General features: G+C 48.4%; 1 protein-coding gene across 3 annotated transcripts in view; it reads right to left on the bottom strand.

Moving 5' to 3' along the window:
• Positions 1 to 354: 354 nt before the first annotated feature.
• EVA1C (eva-1 homolog C) overlaps positions 355 to 20712 on the bottom strand; it is an 85299-nt gene continuing 64941 nt past the window's right edge. For all 3 annotated transcript variants that reach the window (XM_033418193.2, XM_004264513.4, XM_033418196.2), the window contains 3 exons: positions 11584 to 11664; positions 9779 to 9868; positions 355 to 923 (listed from right to left, as the gene is read on the bottom strand). In XM_033418193.2, coding sequence (XP_033274084.1) covers positions 547 to 923; positions 9779 to 9868; positions 11584 to 11664 — 548 coding nt within the window. In that variant the 3' untranslated portion in view covers positions 355 to 546. The remainder of the gene's footprint in view (positions 924 to 9778; positions 9869 to 11583; positions 11665 to 20712) is intronic.

The raw sequence follows: 20712 nt of genomic DNA, 5'->3' as shown, positions 1-20712 counted from the left end.
GCCTAACATATTATCTTTCCCTTAAAAAGAAAACAAACTTTGCCAATCCCTTCTCTAAACAAATTATGTTAGTGATTAAAGTCTACCACCAGTGAACGTGGAGTGACTGAACTCACGCTTGCCATTGTGAATATTAGTATAATTCTTTTATGGATAGATAGGAATCTTCTGTTTACCCATCTGTAAAACGATAATGACAGTACCATCTCCCGAAGTTGTCGTGAGCATTAAATGACTTAATACATGAAAAGCACCTAGAACAGTGCCTGGCATTATAAGTGCTCAATAAATGTGAACTCTAGTTCTGTTAGCATATAGACATGAATTTAAATAAATACAGAAAACCAAGACTTCTTCCCTCCATATTTATTTTGAAATGTGCTGTAAACAGTTTGAAATGTCCCTTTAAGAACTTTCTGGCTTCCTCAGTATTGGATGACATGACAAGTTCTCCTTCATAGAAGGTACGAGTGAAACAGAACTGGAGGGGCCTTCTCAACCCTTCCCTCTTCAGAAAGTGTGATCATATCAAGATGCATCTGGTTTTCAGTAGAACTGGCTCATGTTTCTTGGGAGTGAAGTGTCCAAACCACTGTTCATCCATATTTCCTGGATGATTTGCTCCCTGCGCTCAATCCTTTCTGCCAGCTCTGCAGCCTCTATGGAACTGTAGACAGGATATGTAGTCCTACAAAACCCCGACAGTTCCCCCGGAAAATCGGAGTCGGAGGAGTCCTCCTCCCCCTCCTCATCCTGGCTGTCCTCCTCGGCTTTGTCGCTTCCTGGCACCAGGTGCTCCCTCGCCAGCTGCAGCTCCCGGAAGTCCTTGGTGCAGGACACTCTGATGACCAAGGCACACAGTGTGAGTGCAAGACCGATGCAAACACTGGACACGAACAGCAGGGCAGCTCTTTCAGGGTGGGCTGTAAGGGAAAGAGAACACGTCAGGACGCGGGGGAGCTGTCAGTCTCCACCAGGCCAAAGTCCCACAGAAGCAGATACACGCAGTCCTGGACAGCATCTCTGAGACCATCCACACCTAACTGATCATATACCCCCACTAATTAAAAAGAAAAAAAAGGTTTGGAGCATATATAGTCAACATATGTATGTTTATGAGAGGACACACAGCAAAGGACCTGAGAAGCTGGGCCCTCCTGAGTTCAAATGCAGATCTGTCATTCCCTAGTAGTGTGACTTTCGGCGAATTACATCACCTCTCTGTTCCTCAGTTCCTTCACCTGTAAAATGGAGCCAGAAGCCCCTTTCTGTCAGAGTTAATTCCTGTGAAGCTCTCAGAACACTCAATGACACATAACAAGTGTTCAATAAACTGTTAGCTATTATTAATAGTAGTAAATTTTGAAAAATTAATTTACATGTAAAGTATATATATGAATGTAAGTACTAATATAGTAAATGTTACAAAGCTTAATTTTAGATTAAAAAATAAATATAAATAAAAGTTCTGGTAGTAAAAGTTCCACCTCCAAATAACTGTACAATAGAAATAGAAAGAATGCTAATTTGTACTATGTACCCTGTTCTAAATCTTTACATATGTTTAATCCTTACATTAACCCTGCGTGGAAAGGACTATTACTTTTCAGCTGTGTACCCCCTGAGGTGTTAGCACTCCCATTTTGGGAAGTAATGATCCAGCTAACTTCCTAATATAGGTCAGGAGTTGACAGATTTTTCTGACCCTTCTGTCAAAAGGTCAGATAGTACATATTTTAAGGCTTTGTGGGCCATACAGTCTGTGTTGCAGCTACTCAACTGTGCTGTTGTAACACGAAAGATGATACAGGTGTGGCTGTGTTCTAATAAAACTTTATTTACAAAATCAGCCCGTGGGCCGTATTTGTGGATCACTGACACAGAGACTCAAGCTGAGGTCTAGGCGAGCCACTGTCTGAGCTCAGCTGGCCTCTTTAGCTGGAGCCAGGACAGGAACCCAGCTCCTGAGCTGCAAGCAGCTTGTGAGATGTGCACTGGCCGTTTGCTCCTACGTCTCGATGGAACCAGCCTCCGCCAGGCACGTGGGCTCCTCGTTCACTAGACTCGAATATAATGATGACTGTTGTCTTCACTGCCTCGGTCCTTCCCCAGAGGTGCAAGACTGGAGGTTCAGAACTTGACAGTTGTTAAGTTTCATGTACAGTCAAGGGATCTAGCTGCTGTGATCTGACAGGAGAGATCTAAGTGGGACACGTTATCTCCTTGAAACATGCAACTTCCCTATTCGGCTTCCTTCACTTGCAGCTCAATTCACTGGACCCAAATGTCCTTTGTTGCCGTCGCCCCTACGAGCACCATCTCATCACTCTCTCTAAGACACAGAAGTCTGAATGCAAAACTGATTTTGGCCAGGGGAGGGGCAGTGAGCTGTGTCTGTAGTGCTATTAATAACAATATATTTTTCCTAAGGGTCAAGGTATTTTGAAGATTTGGTCAGATAGAGACACACATCCTTTGTGCTGTGTTCATTTCTGGGAGTGGTGGTAGAACAGGGATTGGAAGACTGGCATTTGGGACGCAATCATTAAACTGTAAACCACAAAATGCTGCTAAGACCCGAGGCCCTGATCTGATGGGGCAAATCGTTTCTCCTCCCCCTGCACATCAAAGCCTCTGCTGGGAGTGGACTCATCACTCCCAGCTTCACTCTCACCTCCCTTTCCTTTGAAACCTCCTTTCCTCTCCCCGCTGCCTCCGGCCCCCCCCTTCCCAAGCCTCCTGGCCACTGTCCTCTCCAGTCCTTCCTGTCCTCATGGACTCGGATACGGGCTTTCTGTGCAGCCACAATTCATCTCCTCTTCCTCCTGGGAAAGCGTAAGCCTTGAGCCCACTGACAGCCACGCCTGTAGCCATCACCTTCCTGCAGTGCCTAGAAGGAGCGCTGCCGATGGGCGAATGGAGTCCCATCCACTTGTAACCTTTTCCAGCCATCCCGGTTCAGGACAGGGCCAGCTCCAGGCAGAAAGATCCCATGCTGGTCAAGCTTCTGGGAGACCGTGATCACCCACAGCCCCCTTCTCTCCTCGCCCACGAGACCATCATTCCCAGTGGTGGTCTCATGGGTGAATCAGGTACTCAGGCCAGGATCGAGGAGGATTTAAGGTCTGGCTCTGCCCCAGACAGGTGGGTAACTGTGGGCTAGTTACTGTCCCCCACTCCTTTCCCATCTCTACTTCTTTTTATTTTATTTTATTTATTTATTTTTTTGCGGTACGCGGGCCTCTCACTGTTGTGGCCTCTCCCGTTGCGGAGCACAGGCTCCGCACGCGCAGTCTCAGCGGTCGTGGCCCACGGGCCCAGCCGCTCCGCGGCATGTGGGATCTTCCCGGACCGGGGCACGAACCCGCGTCCCCTGCATCGGCAGGCGGACTCTCAACCACTGCACCACCGGGGAAGCCCCGCTATTTCTTTTTAAAGGCTCCAGGTGGACGGAACTAAACTCACCATAATCCTCAGGATATGACACATTCTGTTTATCGGTCAATACGCGGCCTTCCTTTATGTTTATTTATTTAATTAATTACTTTAAATTCTGTAATCAGCACCCGCGCTGTGAATAAGCCCCCCACGTGGGAGTTAGAGCCTTGACAATAACCATGTCTAACCTGTGGGTTCCCCTCCCCCCTGCCTCCTCCCATCAAGGTAACTACCACCTGAATTCCATGCTCGTTACTCCCCCACTTGCCTTTTTACATAGCTTATCGCACCTCTGTGTATTCCTAAAAGCTTTATGGAAAAGGTGTAACGTTACAGCGTTGGGGGTTTGGTGTTTGTTTTGAACTTGACAGTATATTGCTGCATGTTATTCCGCTATCTTGACTACACTGTGGTTTATTCACTCGCTCTCCTGCTGATGGGCATCTGGGGGGCTGCCAGGTTTCTATATGTGGGCCTTGTAGCTGTGACCATTCCTGTACATGTCCCTGGTGAATATCTGCAAGTGTCGGTCTCGGCTACTGACCCAGGAGGGCAACCGGATGAGCTGTAAGGCATGTGAATTGGGGAAATACTGCCAATGTGGTTTCCAAAGTGGCTGCAATGCATGAGGAATCCTGCAAATCCTCATCTTCTCCAGCACTGAGTATGGACAGGCTTCTAACATTTTTCCAATCATATGAGTATAAAATTGCATCTCACTATGGCTTGACTTGTATTTCCCTGATCCCCAGTTATGTACACATCTCTTCAGATACTTACCTATCCCTCGTCTCAAAATGCTGTCTCAGGTCATGTGCCCACTTTTTAAACGGGGTTGTGTGTGCTTTTCTTCTTACACATAAAATATATCTGTATCTATCTATAGTTTCTATATATTCTTGATATTGATCATTAGACAGTATATACATTGTGAATATCTCTGGGTAAGTGGCTTGTATTTTCCTTTCATTAAGGTATCTTTTGATCTAGTGAATTTATCTGAAAAACAGGAGTGATAACACTTCTCTTCTCCATCCTCCCCACCCCCAGCTGGTCTCCTCTCTCTTCTCTTGCCCCTCTCATCCATCTTCCCCACCGTGGCCACTGTAATCTTCTTAAAAGTGCACATCAGATCACATCACTCCCCTACTTAAAACCTATAAATGGTCCCCCTCCTCCCGTAAGGTAAAAATCAAACCCAGACCACTGCCTACGAAGCTTGCTAGGACCTGGTCCATGGAACTACCCTCCCCAAGTTCAACTCCAAAGACTCATCCCTCTTCTTTCTGCTTTCCCACCCACTGGCCTCTCTCCATCCCTCGCAGGGGCCAGACGGCTTCGCACCTTGGCGCTTTTGCACGTGCTGTTCCTTCTGTCTGGAATGTTCTTTCTCCCCTCTTCATCCAGCCCTCCGTGACCCCACCCCCAGTCTGGACCAGGTCTCCCCTCTCATTAGGTCTCATAGCCTCTGGAATGGCACTAAGTTGCTGAGTGTGTTTTGTCCTCCCCCCCCCGCCCTTCGCCCGCCATAGAATGCAAGCTCCGTGCAGACTGGGACTGAAGAACCTTGTTTTCCACCAAATCCCCGGTGCCTGGCCCGAAGCAGGGGTGACACAGCTATCTGCTGAGTGCTTGAAGGGAGGGGTCGTGGGTCTATGGCACGAGGCTTGGTGCCCTGTGGGTTGGGGGCTCCATAACGTTAGTTGCCTTTCTTCCTCTCTCCCTCTGCTCCCGGGGAGGGAGGGTGTGGATTCTATTGCCAGGAGCGCTTCTCACTCATCAGACCCTAGGTGCCTCTTGGCTCCGGTGTGCCTCCTGCCAAGTGATCACTCTTCAGGCCATGTTTACACCAAGTCTGCTAATATCCAATAATCAAAGATGGAGAACATGGCAACTCTTGGAAAGCCCGTTGGAAATAAGGCTTCCTAGTCACCTGAACCAACTAGTCTGGAGTCATAGAATCACCAGATCTTAGTTAAATGGAGCCCTGGTGGTGAACTGGCTCAACTCTTCCTGTCACAGCCACTTAATGTGTCCATAGCCACTGCTTGGCTGGGACCCCAAGCTCGGGGCCGGGGTTCTCTCCAAAGCCCCAGGTTTTAAACTAAGGGGATACCGTCTGTTTTCTAAAATCAATTGGACCACTTTAGGCTTCTGTGACCCCTTTTCTTATTATACTGAATGCGTTCTGTTAAAATAAAGGCATTAGTCTCCTTGTCAAACAGAATCTTCACACTGTGCTATTGTTGGTCTTATTCTCATTTTAGCCTTAGTTCATCACAGGCTCAAGCGAATGGCTTTAATTTCATCAGCAGTAGCAAGCCCTCGGGAATCTCACCATGGTGGCCCGTGGCCTTTAAGGCCCCTTGACCCTTAGATCCCTGGTCTGGAGCCAACACAAGCTCCAGCTCAAACTTATTTGTGTCCAAATAAGACACCGAGAGGCTGGGGCGAGGGTTCCACCCCTTGGGGCCCTGCTACCGTCGGGTGAAAGCACAAAGAGTATTGGGCCTGGTCTGACAGCACTTAGGGATGTGATAATAACTTTCTGTCATGGAACCAAAGATTAGAGGCCGTGGGAACACTTCAGAATCCACACCTATGTGACAAGGCGGCGCTGATTTCCCATCGTCCTCCCTGACAGGGGATCGTGTAACTTCAACTCTGGAATGTGTTATGATACTTTCTATTTCAATGGGGGTTTGCCTGATAGCCTGCAGTTCCTTTCATATGAAACAATGACGCCCTCCCAACTCAGGAGAAGCACTGCTTTCTCACCCATGGCCCCAGTTACCCCATGCACCCCGCAAGTCCACAGTGAGCGCTTCCAGAGGCCGAAGACACACACAGGCCCAAGCCCAAGGCCGGGGCTGAAATATTGGGCCACGAGGGCACCCAGTAAAACACTAACTAGGTGGAATGGAGGACATCAAGCTCTGACCCAGGCTGTCTAAATAAGTCTCCTTCAGAACCACCTGCAGAGGTACAATGGCTGAGCCAGCGAACTGCCTTCTGCAAGCCTCCAACACACACACACACACACACACACACACACACACACACACTCACTCACACACACAGGCACACACACACACACACACACACAGAGACACACACACACACACACACTCACACACACAGGCACCTCTTTCCATTTCCCAAATATCAAAAATTCTCTATGAGTTTCTTCAGACCCATGATCAAAATTCTAGAATGAATTCAAGGAGTAGGTCTCTATTACTGAGAGGAGGGTAAATTCTAACACTCCTAAGAAAATGTCTCACAGACCATTTAAATGGCCCAAAGCAGAATCATTACTCAGGGACCCTTGGATATCCTCGTGTCCGTTCCAGCAGCCTCTGCGTCTCAACATCCCAGGACAGGCCCCTTGATTCTGGGTCCTGGTCTGCTGGTCCTTCATGTGAACTTGGCTGCACTAATAGAGCAAAGCTACCTACAGCCTGACCTGGGGAAACGTCCTTCTGGATTTGCTCAATCTACTGTCTATTTAGCTGATTTTGCCAGAATCTTCCCAGCTCACTCTTGGTGGCTCCTGTCGGGGTCCCTCCTGTAGGAGGGTCTCCTCCCTTTGGTGGGTGCCCAGGGAGCCCGGTCCAGCCTTCAGATCCTATCCCTGCAACAAGGGTAAGGATGCTACTGAGAGCTGGCTGGGGCACCGCTTTCTAACGACGATGAGGGTGACGCTCTCACGTGTGCCGCTCGTGTTGAAACAGCTCAGCCTGACGTCCTGCCCTTCGCTGCAGTGTGCTGGCCTGCCTCGTGAGGAGGACGAGGTGGGCTGGGGACCTCTAGAGTGACCACCCAGAGGGCGACATGCCCAGGAAATTCACCAGCAAGTGCAGATGTCCCTGTTTCCCTACGACTTGGTGAGCCTCTGTGATTTGACAAATGAACTCCTATAGCAACTTCATTTCACTAACACCTGACACCACACGTTCAGAGCCTCTTTCTCTTAGTCATGAAACTGCGGCCTAAACATCCCTCTATAAAACCAAGTAACAACCCACCAAGTCCTTACATTCCTTAAAAATTTAATACCTACAAACAGCAAATACAGGGAGATGATTAGGCGCAGGACAGCTCATGACACCAAAGGAGGACTCTTCATATGGTCACTTATTAACTACTTAGTGTGCACCTACTCTGTGCCAGCTCTGTTCCAGGCAGTAGGATATGACAACGACTAAGGTGACAAACATCTGTACTTGAAATAGTTAATGTCTAGTGGAGAGATGGGTGTTTAACAAATAAATCTCTCCAACGACTCTGGGAGCGATGAGTGTGTAAAAGGTTAGACAGGGATGGAGGCAGTCTAACTTAGATCACTCGAGGTCATGAGGTTTCCATCCTTCAAAATTCTGAAAGGCATGCATCTCTCTTGGAGAAGCTGGAGGGCAGGTTTTATATCTGCTGAGTCTGAATCCTGCCCTGTTGCCAGCCACTTGGTGTCCTCAGGCACCTGGCTCAACTCCTCTGAGCCTCAGCTTCCCTGTGTGCAGAACAGGGGATAAGAGTCCCTCTCTCAAGGTCACTACTATGGACTGTATTGTGTCCCCCTCAGATTCATGTGTTGAATGAATATGACTATATTTGGAGATAGAACCTATAAGGAGGTAATTACAGTTCAATGGGGTCATACGGGTGGGGCCCTGATCCAACAGGATTAGTGTCCTTATAAGGAGAGACACCAAGGGGGACCTAAAATATGACATAAATGAACATATCTATGAAACAGCAACAGACTCATAGGCATAGAGAACAGACTTGTAGTTGCCAAGGGTGAGGGAGGGTGGGGGAGGGATGGACTGGGAGTTTAGGATTAGCAGATGCAAACTATTATATATAGAATGGATAAACAACAAGGTCCTACTGTATAGCACAGGGAACTATATTCAGTAGCCTGTGATAAACCATAATGGAAAATAATATGAAAAAGTATGTATATATATGTAGAACTAAATCACTTTGCGGTACAGCAGAAATTAACACAACATTGTAAATCAACTACAATTCAATTTAAAAAAAAAAGAGAGACACCTAGAGCTCTCTCTCTCTCTCTCTCTTTCCCTCCCTGCTGTGTGAAGACATAGGGGGAAGGCAGTTGTTTACAAGCCGTGAAGAGAGCCCTCACCAGAAACCAAGCCTGCCAGCTCCTTGATCATGGCCTTCCAGCCTGGAAGAAAATACAGTTCTGTTGTTTAAGCCACCGGGCCCATGGTATCTTGTTATGGTTGCCTGAGCTGACCAAGACAGTTGTTGAGAGGAACTGACAGGGTCCAGAATGGCCGCATCACATAAGCAGCCTCCTAGTTGCTCCTCTGAGTGAAGGATTTTCATGATGTCTTTCCTCCAAGGGGCTCTCCGGGGACTTTGAAAATATGTGATATTTTCAACAATAAAAATCCTTACATCTCTTAACTATGACAATTGTCCGTAACAGCAAGAAACAGAAATGGAAGGGTGGTTAGAAAAGAGAAGATTCTTAACAACCACACAACCACCACACAGGGAGGATATTGGTAAGGAGGTCCCAAGACTGTTCTACCTCCTGTGTTGAGATGTTTCCTTAAGCCTTTATTTTCTTCTGAGGAAGGCTTACTCCAAACAGCCCCAGCTCTGGCAGGCCTTGAGTAAGTAATGCCATCATGCATTGTATTACCATGTATTTTACAAAAGTCTTCTGAGGTTCTGGCTCTCTGAACAGAGTCAGGCAGGCATTGTCGAAACTTGCAGAGTTGACATTCCAAAATACGGTCTCTCCAGAGGTGAGCAGTGAGGCTGGTGAGGAAAGGTAGCATGCACCTGAGCAATGTGGGCTCTGCTAATTAAAGAGGGCTGAGTCTGACTGATCCTGAAGGGGAAGATTATCAAGGGAAACCTTGGAACCGTGAGAAGTAACGCTGGTGACTCAGAAAGGGGCTCTCCTTTCACAGAGCATGACCTGTTTTGTTCACCAAGTCATCTTTCAGCCCAATTTTCTCCCAGCCAAGGGTGGAATTCAATAATCCTATGCCCTTCCCAAATTTTACAGCTGGAAAATGCATTCCTTAGCTTCCTACTTTGCAAAGTGGAAAATTCCCATGGAGCCCAACTGCTACATAGTGTGACTTTAGCCTTTGCTACTTCCCTGTGTGGTTCTCTCGTTGGTTGCCAGTGGCAAGCATACCTAAATTCAGGCCTCTGTGTTTCTGGATTGTAGAAGATTGCAGTTGCTGTGTCAAACTTAAAGTCCTTTTTCTTTAGCCAACCAAGTGTTGTAATTAAACAGAGCATTTGTGAGTAAGAATTCAGTAAATCCGTTATTAATTCACTGACCTACCTCGAAGGTAAGCAAATGCTGCCAGGGAGTGGCTGACAATAGCTCCATCTTTCCTCAGAACTCTTGGTTTCCTTGGGTCAAAGTTTATACCTGTTTCGTAAAAAATGCAAGATCGATTAATCACAACTGTTCACAGTATGCATTTTTTCCTAATCCAGGACTGCCATAATAAATAAAAAGTCATAGAGATCCAATAAGTGGGCCTCTGACAAAATTAGGGAAGACTAAGCCAGGAAGAGCATTTAGTAAGCAGTCTCTGAAAATATTAAGTGATAAAAGGGATTCAGAAATTCTAAAATGTGTTGGTTCCAACTTCACTCATCTACTCTACCGCAGAAGGGAACACATTTATTTTCCCATTTTAAGGCAATGGCACTCATCATGCCTCTAGGAGATTTAATTATGTCCCACTTAACCACAGAGCTGCTGTCTGCTCTGTTCACCACAGGTAAGAAGGCCTGGAATTATGGAGGGAGGTTGTGTTGGGCTACATTTTTGGAAATGAAGCAGAACACAGGGCAGCTCTGGCTTCGGATGCCTGGTTAAGCTGCTGCGATGGAGCTTAGGGAGCCCCTGATGGGGTAGGCTAAGGGCCCTGGGGACCCCTGGGAATGTCAGACACGGCTCTCAGGCCTCCACGCCAGGGGGACCAGGATATTCATGGGATCTGGGTGGGAGACCTCTTAGAAAGAGCAGAGGGGCTGGGAGAGGCAGAGCCTGGTGGAGAGCTGGAGGGCTGGAACTAGAAGAACATAGGATACTAACAATAGTTATCTCTAAGCTTTGAGACTAAGGGTGAGTTCTATTTCTTGGTGCTTTCCTGTGTGCTCCATAACAAGCACACTTTAGTTTTATTCTTAGGGGGAAAATTTCATAAATGTAATCAAAGTAACACAAGACCAATTCTCAACCTGCAAAGTGCAATATCTTATATAGATTGTCTTGGGGGGGGGCTCTGTAATTTCTATCAAGAGCCCCAAGGGTCTGGGTCTGAACTCCATTCTAGATTTGATAAGAAGACCAAAACGTTCATCCCCTTATTTGCAAAAGGCCGGTGAAAACCTCAGGAAGAAGGGCACCTGTGGATAGAAGCACACAGGTCCAGCCTGGGTGTGGCCCACCCAGGCTCCCTATGGCAGAGGTCCCCGTCCCCCGGGCCACAGACTGGTATCAGTCTGTGGCCTGTTAGGAACTGGACGGCACAGCAGGTGGTGGGCGGAGGTGAGCAAGCGAAGCTTCATCTGTATTTACAGCCGCTCCCCATCGTCTGCATTACCGCCTGAGCTCCACCTCCTGTCAGCATTAGGGTGAGGTGTACACTTACTGTATTATATATTACAAGGTAATAATAATAGAAATAAAGTGCACAGTAAATGCAATGCGCTTGAATCATCCCGAAACCATCCCTCCCCACCCCACAAGCCCCGGTCTGTGGAAAAATTGTCTTCCACGAAATTGGTCCCAGCTGCCAAAAAAAGGTTGGGGACCACTGCCCTATGGGATCCTCTTTCCAACAAGCTCGTCGGATAATCCAGGAACCCCAGATTTATTTCGGAGCAGATCTCTTTTCAAGGTGACTTTTCTTTTAGGAAATAAGAGAGGGAATGGAAGGGGGATTTATCCTACTTATAATTTAAAGCACAAAATGCTGGCCACCGTTTGCAACCATCCGCCACAGCACTGCCATCCTCAGAGCTGGCAGCTCACACACCTTCCATCCCAACCAGCGTGCACCCACCTGCGGTCACATGGGGCTGTTCACCTTCACTTAAAGAGAAATGCTGCGAGTAAGCCATAAACCTTACCATAGTCACCGTCTTTCTGTTTCACAGAAGGTTTTAGATTAGCAACGGATGGATCGATCGCTGTGAGTATATTCTTGGGAACTAAAAACCAAAAAGAAATATTTTAAATACTTTGTACACATAATACAACTTTAAAATGCAATGTAGATAAGACAAAAAGAGATCAAGTTTCAAATCAGTACATAAATCACTCTGCTTGTCCAATACACTCACATACATACACCAACGGTACCCATGTGATCATCAAATGTCCCAGAAAGGTTAAACTTTAGGCCTATCTTGCAGTATTTAAAAAAAACAACATAGAGAACAAATAAACAAGATATGGCATATCTATCCAATTGAATGATATTTAGCAATAACAAGGAATGAAGTATAATCATCTTTCGGTATCCTTGGGGGATTGATTCCAGGACCCACCTTGGATACCAAAATCCACAGACACTCAAGTCCCTAATACACATAGCATATGATTTGCATGTAACCTATGCACATCCTCCCGTGTACTTTAAATCATCTCTAGATTCCTTACAATACCTAGTATACTGTAAATGTTATGTAAATAGTTGTAAATACAGTGTAAATGCTATGTAAATAGTTGTCAGTGTGCAGGAAATTCAAGTTGTGCTTTTTACAACATTCTGGAATTCTTTTTCCGAATATTTTCAGTCTGTGGTTGGTTGAATCCACAGACGTGCAACCCACAGATACAGAGGACCGACTGCACTGACACTTGCTACGACACGGATGAACTTCAAAAACATTATGCTCAGTGAAAGAAACCAGACACAGAAGACCACATATGGTGCGATTCCATTCCTATGAAATCTCCAGAAAAAGAGACAGAAAGTAAATTCGTGGTTGCCGAGGACAGGAGTGGGGATGGGGACTGACCGCAAATGGGCGTGAGAGAACTTTGGGGATCTTGGAAATATTTTAAAATTGGAGTGTGAAGGCTGCACAGCTCTGTAAATCTACCAGAAATCACTGGATCATTTTTACTTACAACAAGTGAATTTTAAGCTATGTAAATCACACCTCAATAACGCTGTTCACTCTGAACATCAACTTCCCTGAGACACAGTGAAACAAAATGAATGGGACCGACTCAAAACTCATCACCGACCTCTCCCGGCTGCGATTCCACTTTCTGTTCACTCTCTTTAACTCACTCCTTCCTTAATAACCCTGAGAGAATTCGAAGTCTCTGTGCTAGAACGCAGCTCTCAGTATTATAAGAAAGGATGACAGAAGGATGAAGAGAGAGGGCCGTGAAATAGACTCCCTTGGAAGATGGTTAAAGATTCTTCCAAACTGACCTTAAGAATAAACCATCCATATCTCAAGACCCCCCAGGCAAAGCGGACAAGACGGTAGCAGGAGCTGAGCAGGGGGGCAAAGCAAGAATTCTGAAGAGCCGGTGCACTGCAGCCAGCTGGGAGGAGGGAGAGGAAACCAAATGTTTTCGCTACAGAAAATTATTTTTGTTTGTTCTTCGGCTCAGCTGGTATCTGGGAGAAGTGGCAACAGGAAATAGAAGTGAAGCCAATACAAACCGGGCAAGTTCAACTGCACTGATTTTTTGGAAAAGAGCTGGTAAGCCATCTTCAGCAGCAAGAAAACCTCATTTCCTTTCTCAAAGTGCTTAACAAAAGTCTTTTGGGGATGTCCCAGGATCAACAACCAGAGGACGTTCCTAAATTGTGAATTTTCCACGTGCAGGAGGCCCTGGCGCCTTTGTGACCGTCAGCAGCGAGGGTCACTTTCCAGGGCGGCACAGTGATGGGGACAGAGGCGGCGTAAGCTGTCCACCCCTCCCCCCGGGAATGCTCCTTGGCCGACCAAGGGGCAGGCACACTGCTGATCCTGGGACGCCGGCGGTGCCCCAGACAGCTGGGCTGTGCTGCCCCGGATGCTTTCTGATGAACAACCTCTCCATCACTTCTGCGTCCTGATTCCTCGGCAGGAGTTAAGTCCTCTCTGCAGGGGTGGTGTTTCTTTCCCACGTCTGCCTCTTGGCCTGTAGTCGAGATACAGCCGCAGGAGGGCTGGGCTCCCTACAAATGCCAGAGGCTTTCCAGCGCGAGGAGGAATTGCTTGGGAGGAATGAGCTTTGCAGAATAAAACATTAAATCGCCTCTGTATGCCGTAGGCTCACGTCAGGGAACTTGCTGATTTACTACGTGAAAATGGCTCTCGTCCTGGGAGAATCTTTTAGGATCTTTAAGGTAACAACAGGTGTCAACACACCTGTCAGATTCTCGCATCTCCTGTTTCAAACTGATTCTGAATGAGGACAGGGGCTTCGTGTCATTTACTACCACCCCTAAACCCGTCCCTCTCCACTTGAGGTCCTTTTGTGAAAATGCCAGCAAACCCCTTTTCATGGAGCTCCCACCACGTGCCGAACCCTGTGCTCAGCATTTAAACAGTGCCTCTTGTGCAGTCCTCTTAGTGACCCCATGAAGATGCGTGTCATTCCCATTCCCGCAGATGGGAAAACTGAGGCTCAGAGATGAACCATTCACCTAGCAAAGGGCGAAGCTTCAACTCCTGGTCTCACTCACATATGCCCTTACTCTTTTCTGTGATGCTGGGACGTTCAGCCTTTGGGAACCCGATACAGGATTGTTTTAAAGGATTATAAAGATGGCAAAGCAATTCCCACTCAGATAGTCCCCCTCAAGCCTCTTAGGTGAAACCAGAGATGATGATTCTAATGGGCTCCAGTGGTTCGCTAAATTTAGGCAGGCCCCCTTCCTGAATTTTTTTTTCCTGAGTACATCTGTGTCAAGCCTGGATCCGGGTAGACTTTAAGAAAGAAGCCTCCACAGGTTGAAATTAGAGCCCCACATAATTTTTCACATCAGAGACAAAAAAGATCTCTGCTTACCCTCTCAATAGGTACCCAGATTGCATGAGCACCTCTGAATCCTGTCTCTCCCCCCATCCCGCCTGTCCCAAACCTGCAGCACCTACTCCTCCTGTCCCCAATCCTAGCACCTACAGAAGGGGGTACCCCAAATTCTGGTACCACCATCCCTCTTGTCCCCAGATCCTGGCATCTATTCCTTTTACACACAACCCTGGTACTGAAACAGAGCAGGACCTTACGGTCTTTCTCCCCTATGTCCTCTGCCTGCCTTTTGCCTGTGGAAAAACTTTAGCCAAAGAATAAGTTTAATCAGAGAAGTGAGAAAATGCAGAAAGAAAGGAAAACAGTCAAAGGAGACCAAATAATAATAGTTTAGTCATTAAGCATAGTCAAGGACCATTAGTTCCTTCTCAAGGGCTATAGATATTCTGAGCCATATCCTGTGAGCTGTCTTATAGATACTGAAACCCCCGCCAGGCAAGAGAAGTTAACTACGTGTTGACCAGACTGTAGCCATGACGTAAGGTGTCACAATTCCAAGAATTGGCCTCAAGGAAATGGGAACACACCGACCCTGGAACTGAAGATTAACTGTACTTAAAACAATCAAGATGACGCTGGTCAGACCACCGATGACCAATTTCAAGATGACCGTCAGAGCTGACTGTGCTGTTTCTGCACGTAGCCCCTCCCTCAGCCTATAAAAGTCTTGCCCACTGGATGTCAGTGGGGGGAGTCGGCCTTTGGACAGGCATCCCCTCCCTCCCACCCCGCGTAGGTTGCCGGCATCCAAAAGAAAGCACACTTCCTTTTCCACCAACCTGGCCTCTTTATTGACTTTTAAGCAGCGAGCAGCTGGACCCCACTTTCGGTTACAGTACCACCATCCCTCCTGCCCCCAAATCCTGGCACCCATCTCCTGGGAGGAGCTGCAGGCCCCCGGCTGAGGTCCATGTGTTTCCTGTCCCTCTCAGGAACTGTCAGGGCGGGGATGCTGGCTGTCAGGGCGGGGATGCTGGCTGTGCCTCTGTCTTGGTGACCCTCAAGGACCAGTGGCTGTGGACCCAGGGAGAAGCCCTCCCCGTCGGGGTGAGGGGAGAGCAGGCCATTCTCCAGGTCTGCCTCCTCCTAATAGGAGGAAAGTCTGAAACCTATCCTGTCCAAGAGATGTGGCTAATAATAAAACCTGGATAAAAATTGAGAGCGAGGACCTCGTCTAGCCATGCATTAAAGAAGGGAGCTCCAGCGATGCATCTCCCAGCCCAGTCAAAGACTGATTGCTCCGCTCTCAACTAGATGCACCGCCTACAGTTCAAAAGGCAAAAGGCCCACAGCCTGAATCATTCCCCCGAGGGTACACCAAGACGCTGAAATTCTCCACGCAGCCTACGAGCAATGAGGGAGGGGAAGGCAGGATTAAAGGAAGCTATAAAATAGGGAGGGGTGTTCCTATCAAAATGCAAATTACTTATGTCCCCGGAGAACACCCTCCAAGGGCTCCCTGCTGCCCTTAGGTACAAGCCAATCCTTAGTCGCCCATCCCCCAAGGTCCCTCGGTCCTGCTCCTGTGCTCACTTCCCAGCCTTTGCCTGCCCGTCACCTTGCTGACTCCTTACACGCCTGGTCTCACTTGCCTCAGACGCCACTCCCCTGGGAAGCCCTCCTGGTCCCCCAAGTCACCAGAGCCTGGAATCACCACATTCCATCCTATAGCTCATGAGGGCAGGGACCACATTGCTCACAGCACTGAGGCAACCTCTCCCCAACCCAAGGGGCGGGGTATTTCCTGGGTGGGCGCAGCAAGATTGCTGGGCAGAATAGCGAAGCCCGGTTGGACACTGCGGTCAGAAGCCAGGTAGTGGAACAGATGTCTATAGGGGTGGATCTTCCATGAGCCTCTTAGGTAAGAGCATCTTGATTTGAGTAGGGGGTTGGCTGGGCTCCTCTCTAGCAGCCATGTTTATAATCACATCACATGGTCTCTGGCCAAGGCAGATCAAAGGAGGGGGCTACTGGACCCCAGTCCAGCCAATTAAATAGCTCTCTGTTAGAAATTTGGAATTAAGTTGCCAGATTGCCAGTCTTCATGTTGTTCGAACATAAAAATCTAACAGAAGAACCACTCGGGCTGTGGGGATAGCTGTATGGCATCCAGCCCAGGGTCAGAGGGCTGTCTGCAGAGGGGAGAGAGAGAGAGACAGACAGAGAGAGAGACAGAGACAGAGACAGAGACAGAGAGAGGGAGGGAGAGACAGAGAGAGAGACAGAGACAGAGAGAGACAGAGAGACAGAGAGACAGAGAGAGAGAGAGAGAGAGAGAGAGGGAGGGAGAAAGAGACAGAGAGAGAGAGAGAGAGAGACAGAGGGAGAGAGGGAGGGAGAGAGAGACAGAGAGAGAGGGAGGGAGGAGAGAGAGAGACAGAGAGAGAGAGAGAGAGGGAGAGAGAGAGGGAGGGAGAGAGACAGAGAGAGAGGGAGGGAGGAGAGAGACAGACAGACAGAGAGAGACAGAGAGAGAGAGGGAGAGAGGGAGGGAGAGAGACAGAGAGAGAGGGAGGGAGGAGAGAGAGAGACAGAGAGAGAGAGAGAGACAGAGACAGAGAGAGGGAGGGAGAGACAGAGAGAGACAGAGAGACAGAGAGAGAGAGAGAGCGAGAGAGGGAGGGAGAGAGAGACAGAGAGAGAGGGAAGGAGAGACAGAGAGCGAGAGACAGAGAGAGACAGATAGAGAGAGACAGAGAGAGAGAGAGGGAGAGAGGGAGGGAGAGAGACAGAGAGAGAGGGAGGGAGGAGAGAGAGAGACAGAGGCAGAGAGAGAGACAGAGAGAGGGAGGGAGAGACAGAGAGCGAGAGACAGAGAGAGACAGAGAGACAGAGAGAGACAGAGAGAGAGAGAGAGAGAGGGAGAGAGGGAGGGAGAGAGACAGAGAGAGAGGGAGGGAGGAGAGAGAGAGACAGAGAGAGAGAGAGAGAGGCAGAGAGGTGAGGGACCGCTGCCATCAACGTGAAGTCTCCAGCTGGGCCCACCCTGAGGCCTTGCTTTCCGGCCCTGGCTTCTGGAGACGGCCTTCTAGCCTCAGGGTACCTCCCCAACCTCAACCCCCTTTCGGCTTAAACCAGCTCAACTTGGTTTCTTCATTCATATCCAGAGAGTCCCAAGTAAGACAGATTCTCTTAGAAATTAATTCCCGACATCCTCTGTTTTTGTATCAACTCCCACATCAGTAGAACTCATGTTTTTAAAATGTAAAACCTTTCATGCCCATTTGGTAATCTACAAAATATGCAGACATTGCAAATCATGTTTTCATGATTCAGGTTTCACAGTGAAGGGTCATCTGTCGGGGGGAGAAATAATTTTAAATGTCAACCACTTAAAAAAGAAAAAAAACGTCAACCACTCAGAAGGTGGTTAGAAGTTGCCTTAGAAGGTGTCTGCTTGGACAGTCGGGGCTGGGCTGGGAACATTAAGTGGCCTCAGGCTGAGGGTCACCACCTCCCTTTGGGATAACTCCTGGGGAACCACGCCGAGGACAGGGGGCCACTGTCCACGGTCCCACGTCCGAAACCAAGATGCAAAGCCCCCTCTCTGACCTCGGCTTCCCACCCGCAAGCGGACTCACTTGGATGCCTCCCTCTGCCATCCTTCGACCTCGTCCAGAACCTTCCCCGTTGCCCAGTGAGGCTGGAGCAGGCCTCTGCTCCGTGCCGGCCCTCAAGAAGCTGGTCCTGAGGGAGGGACCCACCACCGGGCAGACCAGGGTCCCCCAGAACGCTGACCGCTAAACCCCTGGGCTCTCAACACACCCAGCTCCGTCACCACCGCCCTTTCCGAAGTCAGCCTGCCCCCACGGCCCTTACTTCAGACCTTCTCCCATCTCCTCAAACCCCTCTCTCCTCCCCCAAGTCCTCACAGCGGAACACCTCAGCTCGCACTTATCTTGAGAAGGTTGGGAAGAGAGGGCCCATGCGGTGGGAACCCCAAGCCCTCCCTCCATCCATTCCCAGAGCCTCTGTCCCACCCCGTTGGGACAAGGGACAAATCTTTCCCGCCCTCGTCACCTTCTCTGGACCCCAATCTTGCCCAAATAGGCCAGGTCTCTCCAGCGTCTCGAATGTCTTCCTACTTTCCCAAACCTCTCAATCCACCCAGTTTTGACCACGTCCTCTAGCGCCATTCGGGTCCGAGTCATTGCCTGCCGCTGTCTGACTGGTCTCTGCTTCCATCCCGCTCTAGCCCACCCTCCACCCTGCAGCCGGAGTGGTCCTCTAAGGGTCTAATCATCACCAAATGACTCCCTTACTTAAAACTCTCCAGTGGCACCTCCTCCCAGGACCCTGTGGGATCTGGTCCCGGCCCCTCCCGTGCCACCTCATCCACCTTCCACCTCACCCACTGCCCTCGTCTCCCCCACTCAGCACCTGCCAGCTCACGCCTGCCCACCCCTCAGAGGACAGGGGCAAATTCGCCCCAGAGGAAAGTTCTCTTTGGAAAACGTCTCCGTTCCCCCACCTCCCACCAGCTAAAAGGGCCCCTCCACTGTTATCCTTCCACATGGCATCCTGTCCTTTTCAGAAGCACCATTTATCACGGTGGGTAACGACACATTTCTCTGGTTATTTGTTTAATGCCCATCTCTCTCCCGCAGCTGATAATTCCATGAGGACACGGACAACGTCTTTTCTTTTTTAACGACAACACGCCCACAGTGTGCTGAATGAGCGAATGAGGGAGAGGAAGCTTGGACTGGAACACGTGACCCCCAGGCTCTGAAAGTCCACCTTCTCTTCGCGAAGAGCAGCCTCAGCTGGGAACTGCTCTGGCCTCGCCTGTGAAGGCGCACCAGGAAATCCCCTTATTTGCAGGTTACGTCCTGCCCTTCCCTCAACGCTCAGCTGGAGAGGCCTGGAGTCACTAGAACTTCAGAGTGATCTGTCTGGTATCTTGGGGAAACTCAGCCAGAACGGGCTCCATGCTACCCAGAGCTGCTTTACACGGGAGCCAGCATATAGACTGGAAGCAAATAAAACCGTGCTTCCTGGAATGTGAGTGTGGGTGCTGTTACTCCGGGAATACGATCCTGTAGTCACTGCACTGTGACTATTACAGCTTTGCTATTGCAGAGGACAACGGTTTGAGCTCGGGATAGAAAAGGTTGGGGATGTCACGAAATATTATTGGGCCATAAAAAGGAACGAAGTACTGACACGTACTCCAAATAGATGAACCTTGAAAACATATACTAGGTAAAGAAATCAGTCACAAAGAACCATGTATTGTCCGATTCCATTTATATGAAATGTCCAGAAGAGGCAAATCAGTAAAGACAGAGAGTGGTGGTTGCTTTGGGTGGGACTGGAGGGTGAGGGGTGGGTCGGGAAGTGACCGCTGAAGGGTCCAGGGCTTCTTTGGGGGAGTGACGAGAATGTTCTTAAATGAATTATGGTGGGAGTCGCACAATTCTGTGACTCTACTAAGATCACTGATTTGTATGATCAATGGGTGAATTGTATAGTTTGTGATTTATAGTTCAATAAAGCTCTTACCAAAAAAAAAAAAAAAAAAAAGACAGGCTAGGGGTATCTGGCAGGGGGAAAGGGGTTTCCATGAGCAAAAGTATGGGGTTCTTCAGTTATGATGTTCTTTGCTTTCCCTTTGCTTCTATACTTATTTCAAAAAAAACAAAAACAAAAACAAAAAACACCTCTAAAAACCAGTTCACATGTCAGGATTACAAACCAGAAATCCACGGCACCCTCTGAGGGTAATTAACACCTGATTTTTAAAGGCGGCTTTATAAAATTAGAATCAAATGAATGAGCAATTTCATTTTATTATTTGAAGACACTAGGAAAGCAAAGTGATGCTGTCATGTAACATATTTAATGGCTGTGGGGTAAGCATTTGATCTGTTGGTTTAACCCCGGGGGTACGTCGATAAAACGGCTGTCGGCAGCACAGAGAATTAGTCATTTTACAGCCTAAAGGCTGGGATGGAAGATTAGCTGGGAGTCCAGCAATACTGAGTGAATTTGTGTGACGTACCCATACATTTCAGAGCCTCCTAAGAACCCAGCTTGAAATCATTCTTCTCAGTGACATCCATTTTATCCCATTTGCTTGTTCTTTTCCTGCCCAGCCCGCTTGCTGCCAATCTGATTGCTAAAAGCACTTTTAAAACAAATGTGGACCAGAGACAATTCGATCGCTTATCTGAGGCGAATGTCATAAACAAGGCTAAGGGATAGGAGAA

Source organism: Orcinus orca, chromosome 5 (genome assembly GCF_937001465.1).
Source record: "Orcinus orca chromosome 5, mOrcOrc1.1, whole genome shotgun sequence".
Taxonomy (NCBI): domain Eukaryota; kingdom Metazoa; phylum Chordata; class Mammalia; order Artiodactyla; family Delphinidae; genus Orcinus; species Orcinus orca.
Note: the sequence above shows the minus strand (reverse complement) of the source record. Positions and strands in the feature narration are given on the sequence as shown.